The sequence below is a fragment of the Lagenorhynchus albirostris genome, chromosome 21 (assembly GCF_949774975.1).
Source record: "Lagenorhynchus albirostris chromosome 21, mLagAlb1.1, whole genome shotgun sequence".
Taxonomy (NCBI): Eukaryota; Metazoa; Chordata; class Mammalia; order Artiodactyla; family Delphinidae; genus Lagenorhynchus; species Lagenorhynchus albirostris.
The window spans coordinates 5,205,417-5,224,170 of record NC_083115.1 but is presented as its reverse complement, the minus strand read 5'-3'; the positions used below and the strand labels follow the sequence as shown (position 1 = coordinate 5,224,170).

Below are 18,754 nucleotides of genomic sequence, written 5' to 3'. Positions count from 1 at the left end.
ATATGTAGACTATAAAGGGTGTCGGAAATACCGTTGAAAGTGGTAATTCCTCATTTTTCCCCCTTGGCAGCTCGGATTCTGAAGGTAATTTTGAGACCCCTGAAGCCGAAACGCCCATCAGATCACCTTGCAAGGAATCCTGTGATTCACACCTAGGACTGGCAGGCCCTGGGGCCAAAACCCAAGGTAAAGAAAGACTTTCCTTTTTGGCCTTATTTTGTTTAAAGGTTTGAAAATGTAAATGAGGGAAGGAAAAGTGTTAATTTAGGGCCATTTGAAAAGGTTGGGATTATCTCCTTACTAAGCCGGAGCTGTTTGAAAGCTCCTGGCTCATTTGAAACGGTTTTCTTGTTTATTTTTGTTTATTTTTTTTTTACGAATGTGGTGGTCAGAGGCCTTCTTCCCGAAGTAGGCTGTACATTTGCAGTATGAGATGATCATTATCAGAACATTCCTGCTGGGCCCTTCCCCTGGCCCCTAAACAACAAAACTCTGTGTGGTGATGCCCTGGTGGAGGCATGTTTAGCTTTCGCTTCACACGTTTCTCAGGCCAGCTCACTTTCTACAGGGTGTGGCTGGAGACAAGAATTATAGGTAAGAGTTGACTTTTTTAGATGAGGAGGACGCTTAAGAGGCTGTTTCAAAGTTGTTTACTGCTCCCTCTTCCACCAGGGATGGTAGTGAGCCCCTGAGTCCACCCGAGATGGGAGATTCTCTCCTGGCCCCTCAGAGCCCAGCCTGGAGCCTGCCCTTCATCTGCAGAAGCTGTTGCTGTTCCGCTTCATTAGTAGAAACCCTTTTTGTCACACAGCCAGTTTTGAGTAAAATTTCACCTGTCCTGATCGAATGCATTTAGCTATCCAGTAAACAGAGTGGGCTGGGCTTCAGCAGTGAAACAGTCCCGATCTCCGCAAGCCAGCGTTACAGAGGGAGACGGGCCTCTTAGAGGTTAAGCAAAATGTATATGTCAGCTTGTCCTAAGGATTTTGGAGAAGAATAAAGCAGGGGAAGGGGGAACAGAGCGGGGGCGGGTAGGAGGCGCTGAAGGCCGATGGGGGGTGGGGGAGCCCAAATGATCAGGGGACTTGAGCAGAGCCCTGAAGGAGGATTGAGGGGAACAGCTGTGCAGGTTCCCGAGAAATCTTCCAGCAGAGGATGGCACCTGCGAAGGTCTGAGACAGCAGCAGCCTGCGCGTGGGCCGGCGCGTGGTGGCAGGGAGGCAGCATGTTCGAGGACCAGGGAAGAGGCCAGGGTGGCTGCAGCGATCTGCTGGGCAGGGAGCTCTGGGAGCCACAGTCAGCCGGGTCGGGGGAGACCTGGGTTACCTCGTAACGAGGCACTGATTTTCCTCCTGAGTGAGACAGGAAGGGGCTGCCTTTCAAAAGCGCCACAAACAAACGGGGCGGCTTGAAGCAACAGAAATTGATTCTCTCACAGCTCTGGAGGCCAGAAGTCCGAAATCAAGGTGTTGGCAGGGCCACGCTCCCTCCAAAGGCTCTAGGCAAGGATTCTTCCTTGTTTCTTCTAGCTTCTGGTGGTTGCCAGCAGTTCTCGTTGTTCCTTGGCCTGTGGCAGCAAAACTTCCCTCTCTGCCTCCTTCATTCCATGGCCAGCTCCTCCCTGTGTGTCTCTGTGTCTTCCATGTGGCTTACTTATAAGGACACCAGTCATTGGGTTTAGGGGCCACCCTAATGCAGGTTGACCTCCTCTTAACTGGATTACTGCAAAGATACCACAGTGGAGCCCTGAGCCACGTGGGTTTGAACTGTGCGGGTCCACTCACACAGGTTTTTTTCAGTAAGTATGTTCTAGAGTACTACACGATCCACGGTTGGTTGAATCTGGGGGTGCAGCACCGCTGATGTGGAGGGTTTTCAACGGTGCTGGGTGGTCGGGGGTCGGAACTCCTAACCGCCACGTTGTTCAAGGCTCAGCTGTACTTCCAGATGAGGCCACATTCCAAGGTGTGGGGAGTTAGGGCTTGAGCTTGTCTTTTGGAGGAGCACAGTCCAGCCCACAGCAGAGGGCTTTGAGCAGAGGGATGATGCCTTGACTCCTTTGTCAAAGGCTGGCGGGCTGCTGCCTGGAGATGGGCGTCTAGGAGGGATGTCCTTTTCACATGCTTTTTCTATTCCAGTGTCTGTCACTGTCACCTGCAGTGACAAAGTAGAGCCAGCTTTCAGTTATCCAGTTACCTAGTTTTTGATCTGATCATGAATTTATTCTCCCAACAGTGATTCTGCTTTCTTGCTTAGCAGCTTCCTCATGGGTCGCCATGGGAGGTCAGGTTCCCTGTGCTGGACTTCGTGACGGAGCTGGAATTACTGGGGAAATGATATCAGCTTTTTGTGATGTGGTTTTGCTTTAATGGTGAGCTCCATACCGTGCTGCCCTGCTGAGAACTCCCCCGACTGTCTCCAGGCTGCTTTGTACCATGGGTTCAGGCAGAGACCGTGTGGGAACAGGCAGGTTTGCGTGTGGGAGGACTTGTGTGTGGCACTTTGCTGTGTAGCAGTCTCAGTGACAGAGATGCCGCTTCATAGCTTCCCTTTTTCTTCTCTCAGGATTGGCAGATCAGAATGGAGATTTGAAAGCCTGAGAGAACTATTCTGTGACCTTCCCCTCAAATTCAAATAAAGCTCACAAGACACGTTAAGTAGCTGTTTGAAAGCCTCTTTGAATTGCTCAGCCTGGGCCGCCCCCTTCCTCACCATCCTGTCAGCTGGTAGTCTGATTCATCCTGACAGATTCTTTGCTAATTGAATGGAGGCCAGTATGGCGCAGGCCCCCAGAACCACACAGACCCAATTGTTTGGTCCTTCCTGTGCCACTGACTCATTTTTACAAGTTTTGGTAACTTGTAGCTCATACTCTCTTTTTCACTCTTTCTAGAAGTTTTCCTTTTGTGTCTTTTGTTTGTTTGTTTCTGGCCACACCGTGCGGCTTGCAGGATCTTAGTTCCCCAACCAGGGATTGAACCCGTGACCCCTGCAGTGGAAGCGCAGAGTCCTAACTACTGGAGCCCCAGGGAATTCCTGAAGTTTTCCTTTTAGAGAGTTTATGAACCAAGAAAGCTCAGTGGAGGAGATCATGATTGCGGACCATGAATATGGCAGGGGTACATCCTAGGAAACAGCCACTACATATTATGAAATCTTTCAATTTAGGGTCTTTAGATAACAGCATGATTCCTCATCAGCCTGGCAGTATCCTGCCTTCTAGGGTTTCTTCTCCCCAACACCCAGTCCTTGTCCAGAGCCCTGTTGATGGCCTTGTCATGCATACACAGTACGTGTAAAAATACAGCCAAAGCACAAGGCTGACCAGGAAAGAGATCAGTGGACAAAAGTTTCTGGAGTCTAATGTTTAAGTCTAGTTTCTGGGCCTGGATGGTTCTCTTTCTCCAAAAATTGTTGATTATTTGGCTCCTGATAAGGTTAGTCTTCCATGTTTCTGTGGTTCAGGACATGGGGCAACAGCAGGTATAGATCATGTAAGACTCTGTCTTCTCTGGGGATGATCTATGAGTTGTTAGCTGGTCAGGGTTGGAATTAACATATGTAGAAGATCCTGGCTTCCTGGTGTGGAAGGGCCCTCACATGTGTGGCTGCATCCCATGTACTGTACCCACGGGCTCCATCCCAACCTCCATCTAATTCTTTGAACTTGGGGAAACATCTACATCTATTCTGAACTAATTTTCTTTTTATTGGAAGCTTTTTAGGGATCTAAAGTGTCTGAACTCTATACAGACGTATCTCATGGTACTGCACTTCCCAGATACAACATTTTTTACAGGTCGAAGGTTTGTGGCAACCCCTGCATTGTCAGATGATGTTTAGCATTTTTTAGTAATAAAGTGCTTTTTACTTAAAGTATATATATTGTCTTTTTAGACATAATGCTATTGCATACTTAATTACAGTATAGTGTAAACATAACTTTTTTTATGCACTGGGAAAACAACAACAGAATGCATGTGCCTCACTTTATATGCAATACTTGCTTTATTTCAGTGGTCTGGAACCAAACCCGCAGTATCCCTGAGATGGGCCTATAATAACTCTTCTTAAGGCAGGATTGTATGCCATACTAGGAATTAGACAGTGGATGAGGTTGTACGGTTTTTTTAAGCCACAGATAGAAGCCAGTTTCAGACTAACTGTTAAAATAAAACTGTAGGCCAAGAAGTTTCTTGAATGTACCAGAATGGTGGCTATAGTGCTTGGGCTGATAGCTCTGTGTTTGCTGTCTGTCTGCCTTCCTCCGCAAAGGCTGTTTAAATTGCTGGTGTTAACCCTTCTCTTTCTCTTTGCTGGGAGATGTATCAGTAAGGAGACATCACCTAGGAAAGGACTTTTGAAAGGCACAATCTCAAGTTCATCTGTTTTTTGTTGTTTGGGTTTTTTTGGTGCGAATGGACTGTGGTTTTGTCCAGTGTTTCGGGTCATAAAAGTGAAAGCTGCAGTGGCTGTCCTCTGTTAATTGACACCTCCCCTCAACACACACACACACATCCCTTTATTTACAGGTTGTTACCTTTCTTTGAGAGAGGGAATTTTAATTCACGCTGAAGCTCTCTATGCCCTTGGAACAAAACTACCCTGTTTGATGTGTTGATTAGATGGCTAGATATTCCAGACACACACTGTGGTCCTCCAGAACAGAAGGAGAGAGATAAACAGGGTCAGTGCATAGGTATCTACTGCTGGAGGCCTGTGGGGACTGCAGACTTGTTTGTCGACACAGTTTGGGTTAGTCTAAATCAGGCATCAGCCAATGGTGGCTCATAGGCCAAATCTGGCCTGCTGTTGCCTTTTGCTGTTCTGCCTGAGAGCTGAGAATGGTTTCTGCATTTTTAAATGGTGGAGAAACATATTTTGTTTGAAAAATATATGGAAGTTCAGATTTCAGGGCCCATAAATGAGGTTTCGTTGGCATGCAGCCACACTTGTGCATTTCGCTGTTGTCTGGCTGCTTTTGCACTAAGATAGCAGGTTGAGTACTCGGAATAGAGACTGAAAGAAAGATGGGCAAAAGCCTAAAATATTTACTGTTTGGCTCTTTACAGAAGAGTTTGCCGACTGAGATCCACACTTACGACAATTTTGGTAAAATTATAAAGTTTAAGTAATTAAACTTCATTTAAAAAAAGCTACAAGGCTGTAGCTGATTAACAGATGAACTGTGGGCGCTGGGTGCCATTCCTGTAGGCCTGAATGGTCAGGTAAGGCATCACGGAGAGACTAGTTTGGGCTGGCTGTTGGTCTCCCTTGCAAAACAATGTTTTGGTCTGTCAATATACCTAATTTTCAATTGACTAAAAGATCTGAGAAAAAAGGAAATTAGGGAAGAATGGGGAGAATTTTGGAATCATTTAAGTACAAGTACAATCATAGAGGCTTTTCACTTTTGCCCATTAAGTGTATTTGATGTAACTTTGGGTGTTTGTGCGTTTGTAATTTGACTGTTGCTGTGGTGTATTGTTGGTATAGGTTGTGTGGTTGATATGATGTCTTTATTGGATTGTTTTAGACTATCTATATAAGACCTAGAAGGGAGATCTTGTTAAAATCGGAGCCTTAGATTTTTGATTCTAAGGCTTTGGGCTACATGTATAAGCAAACATTATGCAAACATTTTTCATGAGGTACTTCTTGAAATGTTCTAGTTGAAACTATGAGTGTGGTTCTCCTAGGGATTTAGTTTGACATCCTTTCCCTGCTCCTACCGCAGGGATTGCTTTATTAGAATGTCCTAGAAGTAATGGGACTAATAAGGACCCTTAATGTTACCTAGTCCGACAGTTCAACCCATGTGGCTCCTTTGACAGCATTCCAGATTAATGCTCTTTTTATTTTTATTTTCAATTTTTTTATGTGATAGGCTTTTTCACAATTTAAATTTTTATATTGCACTATTTTAGATTATTGTAAGAGAAAACATCTCAACGATAGGCTTGAAAACCTCAGCTACATGATACAATTCCTTCCCCCCCCCGCCCCCACCCGTTTAATGTTTGTAGCTATCAGCTTGGAGGTTCTCACTAGTTAGTAAATGGGATCAGGCCATGTTTCTCTGTTGCTTTATTTATAACAATGTAAAGGAGCCATGTAGGGAGCATCTCTACCTCTATATGATGCTCCACCCAAGGACAATGTACTCTTGGGGGAAAAGTATCATTTTTCCAGCAGAGACTGTTGAATAAAACACTTGGGGGCAGGGGCAGAGTGTGCCTGCCGGAAGTGAAGATTTTAGTAACTGTCAAAGCAGTATTATTCTTTTAAGGTGAATAGCAAATTCAAGACCTTCTTAAATATTGTAATGATTGAACTCACCTCAGACTTGCATTTCCCGATTTGGGGCTTACCTGAGCATCAAATAAAGCAGTATAACTTTCTTTGATAGCTTCTGGCGGTGGAGGCATTTTCTCTGGTGTATGGGCAGGGGGTGTAAGCAGCCCTGCTAAAATTACGTTGCTACCACTTAATGTTCCACATAAAAAATGGATGTGGTCTAAAGCCATTTAAACATTTAAAGAGCAGTCATAGTACCTTTTCCAGGTGATCAATAATACTGTTCATAGGAAGCCCTAGCAGTATATGCCATTTCGTCACGGTCTTCTAAACTCAGATTAGTGACTTAGTGACGGGAGATCATGGTTGATCCACCCAAAACAGCTGTCTCTGTGGGGATTTGATAACTGTTAACCTTGGGCCTAGGAGGGGATTGCCGTTTCTGAGTTCAAGGTCTCACCCTCACCTTGGGGTGGACATGAACCTAATTTTATGGCCTCTCACAAACATGATTAGATCCCCAGAGCCTAGACTGATGATGGCCAAACTCACAAGAGGATAGTAGCCAAACGGAGTATTTCATTAATTCACAAATGGAAAAATGTATTCTGGCAGTTCTGCTTGGCAGACGCAGACATTGTCCTAGCCAGTCCCTCTGCCCTATGTCATTGCTGGAAATACGACAGCAAATTCTTGATCTCCAGCTTTCCCACTGCAAGATTCTGACCTAACAGACCCCCAACTTTCTGTTTCAGCTGTATTTATCGTATGTATTGAAAGCAATTTTTTTTCCAGCATCTTATTTGATTTTATAACAGTGATGCTGTGAGATAGGACACATGTGATTTCCGGTCTAAAAACTGGGAAATCGAGGCCACAGCTTTTACAGCAGTGGGGTCGTAAGTTCAGCTTTGAAGATCACACATACAGCTCACAGGGAAGGTATGAATCTCCCTCTCTTCGCTGACTTAAGAGAAGACCTATCAGAGGAAATAAAAGTTCTTAAAACGTTGCCAGGACAGAGTGTGTGATGGGGGAAAGCATCTTCTTTAGTATCTTATTAAATGATAGTAATTTTTAAAAAAATCATCAGGGGATTACATCTTTTTTTTTTTTTTTTTTTTTTTGCGGTACGCGGGCCTCTCACTGTTATGGCCTCTCCTGTTGCGGAGCACAGGCTCCGGACGCGCAGGCTCAGCGGCCATGGCTCACGGGCCCAGCCGCTCCGCGGCATGTGGGATCTTCCCAGACCGGGGCACGAACCCGTGTCTCCTGCATCGGCAGGCGGACTCTCAACCACTGAGCCACCAGGGAAGCCCAGATTACATCTTCCACATGTGTTAACTTAGCATATATAACATATGAAGTATAAAATGTATTTTAAGAGTTTTGAACATCAGAAGTTTACACACAAGTTAGACATCGAGTCAGAAGGGAAAAAAGAAAAAGCATCATAGGGTAAGCAGTGCCGTTGGATTGAAAACGTTTTGCTTCCTTAATGCTCAGCTTCTGCTCATCCATGAGAAATAAACAGGGAATGGACACACTCGTCATAGCTCTTGCTTCCCTCTCCACCTGTGAGTCATGTGTGGGTGAGGAAAGGCAGGTGCGTGGAGACGTGTGCAGTCTCCTGGGACTCTGCCCCTATTTTGGTGTAGAAAGAAGCATTTCCCAGAGTCTGGTATTGTTTATGTATTGCTGCATAACATAACTCCAAAGCTGATTAGCAGCTTAAACCACTGGACGTTTATCATCTCACGTCGTTTTCATAGGTCTGGAACTTGGGAGCAGCCTAGCGGGGTGATCTGGCTTGGGGTTGCTTGTGAGAATGCATTCCTAGCGTTGGCTGGGACTGTAGTCATCTGGAGGCTTGACTGGGGCTGGAGCCCCTCGTCGGGCAGCTCACTCACGGCTGGCACCTCGGCCTGGCTGTTGGTGGGAGGCCTCAGTTCTTTACCCCTCGGGTGGACCTCTCTCCGTGAGGTTGCTTTAGTGTTCTTGCAGCACGGCAGCTGCAGCATCTCTTAGGACAGCCTCAGAAGTCACATTCTGTTATTTCCACAGTATCCTTCTGGTTACACGGGTCCAAGGGCGTGAACACCAGGAGGTGGGGGCTCACTGGGGGCTTCCTTGGAGGCTGCCTGCCACGAAGCCCATTACGCCTTCCTTTGGGGCCTCTTCTCTGCATCCCCACCTCTCCTTCTGCCCCTCTTCTTAGGGTGCAGGAGCAGAGGAGGCGGGAGCCGTGGCGTGGGCTTCAGCCAGGGTCCCCGTCCTGCTGCGGAGTCATCTGCCTGCTCTGGAGGCTCCCCTCTCCCTCTTGCCCAACATTCTCCCTCTTTTTCTTTATCCTGCGTCTGCTTCCCAGCTGTGTGGGTGGTTGCTGCTTCGTGAGAGAGGCAGTTGGTGTTTTGAATGCTCTAGTAATGATTTCTAAAGAGATGTGTATTATGGTGGTTTGGCAGCAGTAGAGTGAAGTTCAGGTCTCTGCTAGCTCTGTTAGCACGCGTCCTTTCTCCTCTGCTCCTGCTGCCTGCTGGGGCTGGAGCAGAAGGCTCTGGGGAGGGCTTCTGTCTGTGCAAGGGGTCTCTGCTCCACTGGAAATGTAGCCTCAGACGAATCCAGGTGGTTCCAAACCCAGGGGCACCTCCTGAGTGAGAAGAGGAGACGCATCTGTCATTGGCTCAGCTTCTGGGCAAGGCTGGGGTTCCTGGGGGTGGACTCCTCCGGATGAGTGAGCCCCACCCTCTTACCTTACGGTCACCTTGGCCTTCAGAGGGTAGGGTTTGGGTCTCTTTTTAAATAAAATAGCATGGGGCGCTGGTTTGGAAATTTGAAGTACTTTCGTCATCCTTAGTACAAACTTTTCCAGTTTATCGAGTGGCTTTCCAGATTATTCTTTACCTGCGGAGTCTTGAATATTAGAGTGAGCCTCTCTCAGGAGTTAGAAGTTTCCAGCACCTGGCCCCATCTCTTAACAAAAAGCAAATAAATTACCACCCCCAAGCTCCTGGGTAATGTTTTTGTCTTTGTTTTTTGGATGGTGGGGAAGAGGAGGTTTAGACCATCAGTTTGTTGTCTGGGCTCAGGCAAGGGTGTGCGCGTGTGTGTTGGTGCTGTTTTTCCGCTGTAAGTGGGGACATCTTAACATTGCAGCATACTTAAAAGGCTGTTGTGCTTTTTCCCAACTTGACTCACCCACTTGGAACCCCCTCGTCACTCCCAGGCTCTGCGTGATGTGGGGCCCCAGTGGTTGTCAGGGGAACGTGAGTCCTGCGGCCGCCACCCTTAGGGTCTACCCAGCAGTCCTGGAAAAGGCCTCCTTGTCCCGTTGTCCTGTTGTCCTGCCCCTGGACAGTGCACTTCTACTCCATTTTAAGGCTGATGTCCTTGGCTGAGTGGCTAAGAACGTACGTATATGAAGTATGTCTCAACTTGGGGGGAATTAGAGGGACTGGGAACTCAGAGATGTGAAACTCTAAAAAATGTTCACATTTTGGACGCTTCCCTAAATGCTAATACGTACCTTTTTAACAGTCTTCTCAGGTCAGACCCCTTGTGTTTCCCTCCTGAAGCCCTCCATTGGTTCAGACTTGAGAGCAAAGGTGGGAGGGAAGACACAGAAAGGAGGGGGGTCTTCGAAGGGACAGGGTGAAGTGAAGAGCAAGGGTTGCTCCTGCAGATAGAGCTGAACGGCTTTATCACTGCTGTTCTGTGTACTTTTGTTCTGTACGAAAAATGATCAGGTGGGAAGGGGGTCCTGTATGTATCAGACATCAGCTCAGCAGTGACCGTGAGCATCAGCTCTGTCTTGAGTGCTCAGTTTCTGCTTTGGGGACCCAAAAGGGACCAAGGTATAAGGCCCTGCAGAGTTCAGAGTCTGGAAGGACCTGGCCGCCTCCTGTTCCCCAGGCCCCTTGGTCTCCTTGGCTTCCCCAGACGTTTAGCAGCAGACAGGTAGTTTTAGCAAGGGAATGTGTGGGGGAGGTCTGGGAAGAGGTCCAATGTTAAAAATAAATACATAAAAGACTTTTAAAAAGCACACAACTCCCCTACCCCCCAAACAAAAACAAAAGCCTTTTGAGCATGCCAATTGTCATGTCTCTAAGATGGTTCATATACTTGGCTACATCTGTTGTAGAAGAGAAGAGTGATGTCATTTTTTCTCCTCTTTCTGTAAATAGAATTTCTCTAGCATGTTGTGGGCTTCCTTAAGAAAAATTTAAAATCCCAGATTGATGTGATGGGGAGACCTACCACCTCTCTCAAGTATGTGTTCCTACAGGTGACACATAAGAGACTATTTAAAGCATTTCCTGAAATGTAAGTCTGTGATGTAGTAGAACATTTTGTAGGAATTGCAGGACATGCTTCTGCTCTGTTACCCTCTGAGTCTCTTTGTTCTGTCTCTTTTTTTAAAAACAGTTTTATTGAGATACAATTCACACACATACAGTTCAGCCGTGTATACAAGTGTATACAAGTCAATGGTGTTTAACATATGAACAGAGTTGTGCAGCTGTCACCTCAGTCTAATTTTGGGAACATTTTATCACCTCCCCCCAAAGAAACCCTGTACCCATTAGCACTCATCCCCCATGTTTCTCTCACCCCCAGTCCTAGGCAACTGATAATCTACTCTGTGTCTCACTAGCTTTGCTTATTCTGGACATTTCATATAGATGGAATTAATACAATATGTAGTCTTTTCTGACTGGTTCTGTTCACTTACCATAATGTTTTCAAGGTTCATCCATGTTGCAGCATCTGTCAGTACTTCATTCTTTTTTTATTGTTGATTAATATTCCACTCTATGGATAAACCGTATTTTATGTATCCATTCATCAGTTGATGGACATTCGGGTTATTTTCACGTTTGGACCGTTACGAATAGTGCTGCTATGAACACTCATGTTCAGCTTTTTGTGTGGGTGTATGTTTTCATTTCTCTTGGGTGTATACCTAAAAGTGGAATTCCTAGGTCATAGGGTAACTGTTTCTAATTTTGAGGAGCTGTCAAACTGTTTTCCAAAGTGGCTGCACCATTTTACATTCCTACCAGCAGTATATGGGGGTTTTCAGTTTCTCTGCATCCTAGCCAACACTTGTTAATCTGTTTGATTGTAGCCATCTTTATAGGTGTGATGGGGTATCTCATGGTGGTTTCGATTTGTATTTCCCTAATGACTAACGATGTTGAGCATTTTTCCATGTACTTTTTGGCTGCTTGTATATCTTCTTTAGCAAAATGTTTATCCAGATTCTTTGCCTATTTTTAAATTAGGTTACTTATCTTAGAGTTGTAAGAATACTTTATGTAGTCTAGATACAAGTCCCTTATCAGATATCCGATTGTAAATATTTTCTTCCATTCTGTGGGATGTCTTTTCACTCTTTTGGTTATATCGTTTGAAGTGTAAGAGCTTTTACTTTTCATGAAGTTCAGTTTATGTATTTTTTTCTTTTGTCCCTCGTGCTTTTGGTGTCATATCTAAGAAGGCTTTGCCTAACCCATGGTCACAGAGATTTACTACTGTGCTTTCTTCTAAGAGTTTTATAGTTTGAGCCCTTACATTTAGGTCTTTGATCAATTTTGAGTCAATTTTTGTACATGTTGTGAGGAAGTGATGCAGCTTCAGTATTTTGCATGTGGATATCCAGTGCCCCAGCACCATTTGTTGAAAAGACTGTTTTTTTCCCTTTTTAATTAACTTTGCACCTTTGTCAAAAATCAGTTGACCAGAGGTGTAAGGGTTGAGCTTTTGATTTTGTTTCATTGAGCTATATGTCTCTCCTTATGCACACTGTGTTGATTACGGTAGCTTTGTGGTGAGTTTAGAAATCAGGAAGTGTGAGTCTTCCAACTGTGTTCTTTTTTCTTAAGGTTGTTATAGCTATTCTAGGTCCATTACATTTCCATATGAATTTTAGGATCAGCCTGTTAATTTTGCAAAGAAGCCAGCTAGAATTTTGATAGAGATTGTGTTCAATCTATAGATAAATTTGGGGAGGATTGTCATCTTAACAATATTAAATCTTCCAATCCATGAACATAGGATGCCTTTCCATTTATTTAGATCTTCTTTAATTTCTTCAAATACTGCTTTGTAGTTTTTAGAGTACACATCTTGCACTTCTTTTGTTAAATTTACTTCTAAGTATTTTATTCTTTTTGATACTACTGTAAATGGACTTGTTCTCATAATTTTGTTTTTGGACTTTTCATTGCAAGTGTATAGAAATACAATTGACATTTGCATATTGATCTTGTATCCTGCAACCTTGCTGAATTCACTTATTAGTTATAATAATTTTTGGTGGATTCCTCAGAACTTTCTGTACAAAAAATTGGGTCATCTGCAAATACAGATAGTTTTACTTTTCCTTTTCAATCTGGATGCATTTTTGTTCTTTCTCTTGCCTAATTGACCTGGCTAGAATTTCTAGTACAATTTTGAATAGAAGTGGTAAGAGCTGACATTCCTGTCTTTTTCTTGATCTTAGGGTAAAAACATTCAGTCTTTTACCATTAAATATGACATGAGCTCTGGATTTTTCAGAGATATATTTTATCAAGTTGAGGAAGTTCCTTTTTATTCCCAGTTTGTTGAGTTTTGTTTTTTATGAAAGGATGTTGGATTTTGTCAGTTTTTTTCCTGTGTATATTGAGATGATCATGTGGGTTTTGTCTTCCATTCTATTGCTGTGGTATATTACACTAAATGATTTTCAGATGTTCAACCAACCTTGCATTTCTGGGGTAAATCACGCCTTTTTATATGTTGGTGGACTTGGTTTGCTAGTATTTTGAGGATTTTCGCATTGATTTTCAATAAGAAATATTGGTCTGTAGTTTTTCGGTTTGGTATTTTTGGTGATATCTTTGTTTGGTTTTGGCATCAGGGTCATATTGACCTTATAGAATGAATTGGGAAGTGTTTCCTCCTTCTATAGCTTTTTGAAGTTTGGGAACAATTGATGTTAATTCTTCTTTAAATACTTGGTGGAATTCACCAGTCTGGTCCAGGTCTTTTTGTGTGTGTGTGGGCGGGGGGAGTTTTTAATTTACCAGTTCAATCTCTTTACTTGTCCTAGATCTATTCAGATTTTCTATTTCCTCTTGAGTCAGTTTCAGTCGCTTGTGTCTTTTTAGGAATTTGTGTATTTTATCTAAGTTATCAAATTTGTTACCATACAGTTATTCATAGTGTCATTTTCTTGATTTTAAATGGAATTAATAAGCCCTGCTATGCCTTTTTCACAGGGTTGATTTGAAGATCAAGTTAGGTAATATGTATGGAAGTGCTTTGAAGATCATATGACTGCAAAGTATTTTATTTGTTCTAAATTCTTAGTTCTAGGAAAACATACCCAGGGTACCACTGTCTGCAGTTTAACGTTTGTACTACATTTCCCCTTTGTGAGTTGCATTTCAAGGGAGAGATTGTGTCCCTTGTTACCAAAGGAATATGAGCTAAGATGGGTTGGAGGGGGAAGTGGTTTGGGGGCCTGTCTACCTGTTTCTTGAGGGGTAGCAGAACATAGGTCGTACACTTTCAGGGTCAGAGGGCATCAGTGCCCCCATTAGGACATCAGCGTCAGGCTCCTGCCTAGACCCGAGAGCAGCTGTTTCCTTTCCTCTGTGAGGAAGAATGCTGAGTCTGGTCCAGTCACTGATGTCTTCACCTCTCCTGTAGCCCATACCTTAGATGCACTACATTCATTCTTCTTACCTCCTCCCAACTTGCTTTTTTTTTTTAATTAATTAATTTTTTAAATTAACTTTTATTGGAGTATAGTTGATTTACAATGTTGTGTTAGTTTCTGCTGTACAGCAAAGTGAATCAGTTATACATATACATATATCCATTCTCTTTTAGATTCTTTTCCCATATAGGTCATTACAGAGTATTGAGTAGATTTCCCTGTGCTATACAGCAGGTCCTTATTAAGGTATCTGTTTTGTACATAGTAGTATGTATATGTCGATCCCAATCTCCCAATATATCACCCCTTTGACCCCATTGGTAAGCATAAGTTTGTTTTCTACATCTGTGACTCTATTTCTGTTTTGTAAATAGGTTCATTTGTGCCATTTTTTTTTAGATTCCGCATATAAGCGATATCATATGATATTTGTCTTTGTCTGACTGACTTCACTCAGTATGACAATCTATAGGTCCCTCCTTGTCGCTGCCCAGCTTGCTTCTAAGTCAACAATAAAGGTCCTTTTAAAATACAACTGGGACTTCCCTTGTGGTGCAGTGGTTAAGACTCTGCACTCCCAATGCAGGGGGCCTGGGTTCGATCCCTGGTCGGAGAACTAAATCCTACTTGCCTCGACTTAAGATCCCACATGCCGCAGCTAAAGATCCCGCATGCTGCAACTAAGACCCGGTGCAGCCAAATAACTAAATAAATATTTTTTAAAAAATACAACCTACCTGGCTTTCAAAAATAAAGAATTACTTTAGTGCTTCTAGAAAGTTCTCTTGCTAAATATGGAGGCACATTCAAAGAGGAAGTAACCCATTTAGAAAGGGAAGAGAAGTTGGTGATGCAGGAAGACCAGAGGTCAAGCAGTGGTGGTTTTCTCTGTAAGAACACGTGAGGTGGCTGTCACGTGAGAAGGTGGTAGTAACTTCCTCACGATTCAACCCTCGAGTGTCTCCGTAGGGTCTTGGAATGTGGCTCTCCTCTCCTTCACTGGATTATAAGCCCCACGTGCTGATTTTGTAGCCCCTTCATGCCCAGCGCAGCGTATGCTACAGGTCATAGGGCCTGTGGTTGGTTGGTTAGATGATTATCTTAGACATAATTTTTTATGATTGGACTTTCGGGCTTCAAGTCCCGATGAAGCTGAGGGTTTAAACTGATTAGGGAGTGCGGGCATGGAGCGTCAGGTTTGGGTCTGCACGTAGGATTTCTTAGTACTGTGGCTGGCAGTCAGCTTGGCTCACAGCAGTACATCTGTAAAACTTTGGTCATCGCTGGGCCCTCCGCGTTTGTGGCTCACTGTGAGATCAGGCGCCCCCCACATGAGGACAGAATGGAGCAGTGAGGGAGGTACAGTCCCATCGGTTTGTTTTGTCTTTTGGCTGTGCCACGTGGCTTAGTTCCCGAACCAGGGATCGAACCTGGGCCCTCGACAGTGAGAGCACCGGAGTCCTAACCACTGGACCGCCAGGGAACTCCCTAGTCCCACCTGTTTGGACGTCTAGCCCAGCTTGGTCATGTGGGTTCTGTATCTCACTTGTCAGCTCTCAGAAGCATGGCACGGGTGGTTTGTTCCTAGACACGGACTGTCCCCTGCTTCCAACCTGACTCAGATGCCCACCCTTCCATGGATGTAGCAATGTAGAGCGATATACTTGATTGTGTCCTACCATAGCATTGAACCTCCAGCCCAGAACCCCTCTTCCTGGGCTTGTGACCCCATTTGGGTTTTCTCAGGGTCATCCCAGGAGCGAAGAGAAATGAGGTGAATGCAGGTGGCTCTAGAATTAGCTGGGGGACTGCGTAGCATGGTTGAGCCATGACCTTCCTGTGCCCCAGACCAGGCTCCACGCCCCCTCCTCCCTCCTGCTCCCTCGCTCCATCTGTTCTAACCTCTCTGGGCCATGGTTCCTTCATCTGTAACATGGGCTTAAGGAACACCTTAAAGTGATATATCTGGAGCACCAAGCACAGTTATAACAGTAGTGTAATTGCGAAGAATTTTTCAGGAGGGAGGCCCTTTAAAAACAGCCCTTAACAAAAAATAAATTCCACCCTTGTGTCTTGGGAAGAGAAGGAGAGGTGGGGCTGGGTGGGCTTGGAGCCGCCGTCCTGTGTTGAAATGGAGACAGAGGAGAAATGGGTAAGAGGGGATTAGGTTTGGGTAAGAAGAGATCTTTATGCTTAGTAAGAAGGATTCTGGGCCTCGAGATGGGAGAATTGGCTTAATATTAGTCATTTGTTTATATATCTGTAACACTGGGGGATAATGTAATGCTTGTCTAAGGTTTATTGCACGAAAATCATTGCACAATAAACAGTCTCTGGGTAAGTTATTCTGAAAGTGAGGTCAAGGCTCTGGGTCCCAGTGTTTTCTAGAAATTGGTTTCTCTAATAATATATAGCCAACATCTTTCAATGTCACTAACTACTTCAAACACAATTTTTAACATGGTACCACAGTATGTTGTTTTTATTTTAATCATTGAACTGGAGTCAGACAGCTAGTAACCAGGAAGTTAAACAGTACCATGGGGAAACTTTTTCTCTGTTTTTTTTTTCTGGAGGATGCGGGCATGGGTACCCCTGCTGGACATCTTGCAGCATCTGGTTTTGTGCGAATTTGCCCCGTTTCCCTTGTGAAGGTCATCAGCCTTGGATAATTGTGAATCAAGCTGCTTCTTCCATCACACGGAGGCAGAACCTTTATCTTGCTATTAGACAAGACTGTATTTATCTACTGTCCGTGGTCAACCTGTAGCTTATTAGGATACATGAAAACGTGACAATGTAAATAGCACTTGTCGTTGAGAGGGTTTGGGGGGTTTTTTGACACCAAATATGTGGTGTCTTTTCAAATACCAGTTCTGTGTGTGGTTGATACAACACCTGAGTGTCCTACAGTTCAATCTTAGCCTGACAGTAACTACCCAGAGTTAGCGTCAGACTCCAGAGATTTAAGGGCTCAGTCCCTCCAGGCTGCCCTCACCTGAGGCAACAGGTGCATCCCAGGTCCCACACTTCTGTCCAGCTTGGCTACAGATTTGGGGGATCCTACGACCCCTCTCAGCTTCTCTACTACAGTGACTCACAGAACTCAGGAAAATACGTTTACTGCTTTATTGTAAAGGATGCAACTCAGGAACGGCTGAATGGAAGAGATGTAGGGGACCGGGTACGTCTTGTCCAGGCCTGTCACCCCTCCAGCACCTCTGCGGGTCCACCAACCTGGGAGCCCCGTGAATCTCACTGTTGAAGATTTTTTATAACCCGACTGATCTCCAGCCCCTGAACGTTGCCACCCTCTAACCACGAGTTGGGTCTTTTTGGTGACCAGCCCCATCTGGACGCTATCTGGGACCCTCACCCTGAGACACCTCATTAAACGCAGGTGTGATCAAAGGGGCTTGTTATCAATAACAGGACACTCGTGTCACCCAGGAAAATTCTGGGGGTTTTAGGAGCTCTGTGCCAGGGACCTTGGACAAAGGCCATTTTTATTGTGTCACATCTTCTAGTATGAAGATACGTACACGAAAATCTTCACCCAGCAATAATTATAATGACAAAGAAATTTGAAAACCCTCAAAAATTACGTGACATGTAGCGTGACTTCAGTGCTTCTGTCATTAGTTTAACCAGTGAATGGATCTTTTAGGCTGGAAGGTGGGGGAGGGGTGCTGCTAAGTGTGAAGGAGAAACACGAAGCAGGAGAGGTGAGTGCAGGTGCCCACGCGCAATCTCCGAGCTGTCCCAGGTTTGCTGTTTGCATTCGCTTCATTTTTGAAGTTGCTGTTCTCAGGACACCAGAAGGCTTGACGACACTGAGACTTCTCTCCAGGGGGAAACGGTTAAGTGTGTACGGCTGTGGAGTTGTGTGATTCAGGTGTTTCATGGCATCCCCTAGAAACCTGCTTTGACCAGTAAGGTAGCCTGTCACCACCCGTGCCTGTTTAACCAAAATCGAATGAAATTGAACGTTCAGTTCCTCCGTCACACTGTCACATTGCAAGTTCTCAGTAGCCACAAAGAACTGGTGGCTGTCTTATCACACAGCTCAGATAATAGGATGTTCTCATCCTGATAGAAAGTTCCGTTGGACAGCACTGCCCTCAGTCCCACTCTGCATGTTAGAATCATCTTTTTTTTTTTTTTTTTTTTTTTGCGGTACGTGGGCCTCTCACTGTTGTGGCCTCTCCCGTTGCGGAGCACAGGCTCCGGACGCGCAGGCTCAGCGGCCATGGCTCACAGGCCCAGCCGCTCCGTGGCATGTGGGATCTTCCCGGAGCGGGGCACGAACCCGTGTCCCCTGCATCGGCAGGCAGACTCCCAACCACTGCGCCACCAGGGAAGCCCTAGAATCATCTTTTTAAAAGTGCCTGGGCCCCTCACCAGACCAGCTAAATGAGGGGGCTCTGGGCCCCCCAAGACAATAGACACCCAAGGATCTATTTGTTCAGAGCTCCCTAAGTGATTTGGTTCAGGGGCATTTTCAAATCACTGCACTGGATGCATCCGTTTCCACCACGGGAGTATCTGTCCTTCCATCTTTCTGTCAGGCACTCATGCATCCTCCACCACTGCACAGCCAGCATACCTCATGCTCTTTTCCTACAGCCTGTGTTGTTCCATTTCTGTCTTAAACCGTCTGCCGTTTGCTAGCCAATTTTACACTTGCTGATGCAGCCAGACTTTGCTTACGCTTTCTGCTTCGCTTCTTGGAGAAACATTTCGTCTGGT

General features: G+C 44.9%; 1 protein-coding gene across 10 annotated transcripts in view; it reads left to right on the top strand.

The window, feature by feature from the left end:
- TACC1 (transforming acidic coiled-coil containing protein 1) overlaps positions 1 to 18,754 on the top strand; it is a 112,954-nt gene that overhangs the window by 55,570 nt on the left and 38,630 nt on the right. For 8 of the 10 annotated variants that reach the window (XM_060136468.1, XM_060136466.1, XM_060136458.1 and 5 more), the window contains one exon: positions 71 to 186. Coding sequence is in view for 8 of the 10 variants with exons in the window: in XM_060136458.1 (XP_059992441.1) it covers positions 71 to 186 (116 nt within the window). In the remaining 2 variants the exon portion in view is untranslated. Of the gene's footprint in view, positions 1 to 67; positions 187 to 1,529; positions 1,799 to 2,256; positions 2,372 to 18,754 lie in introns of those variants that run through there. The other 2 variants (XM_060136465.1, XM_060136464.1) reach the window with 2 other exon arrangements.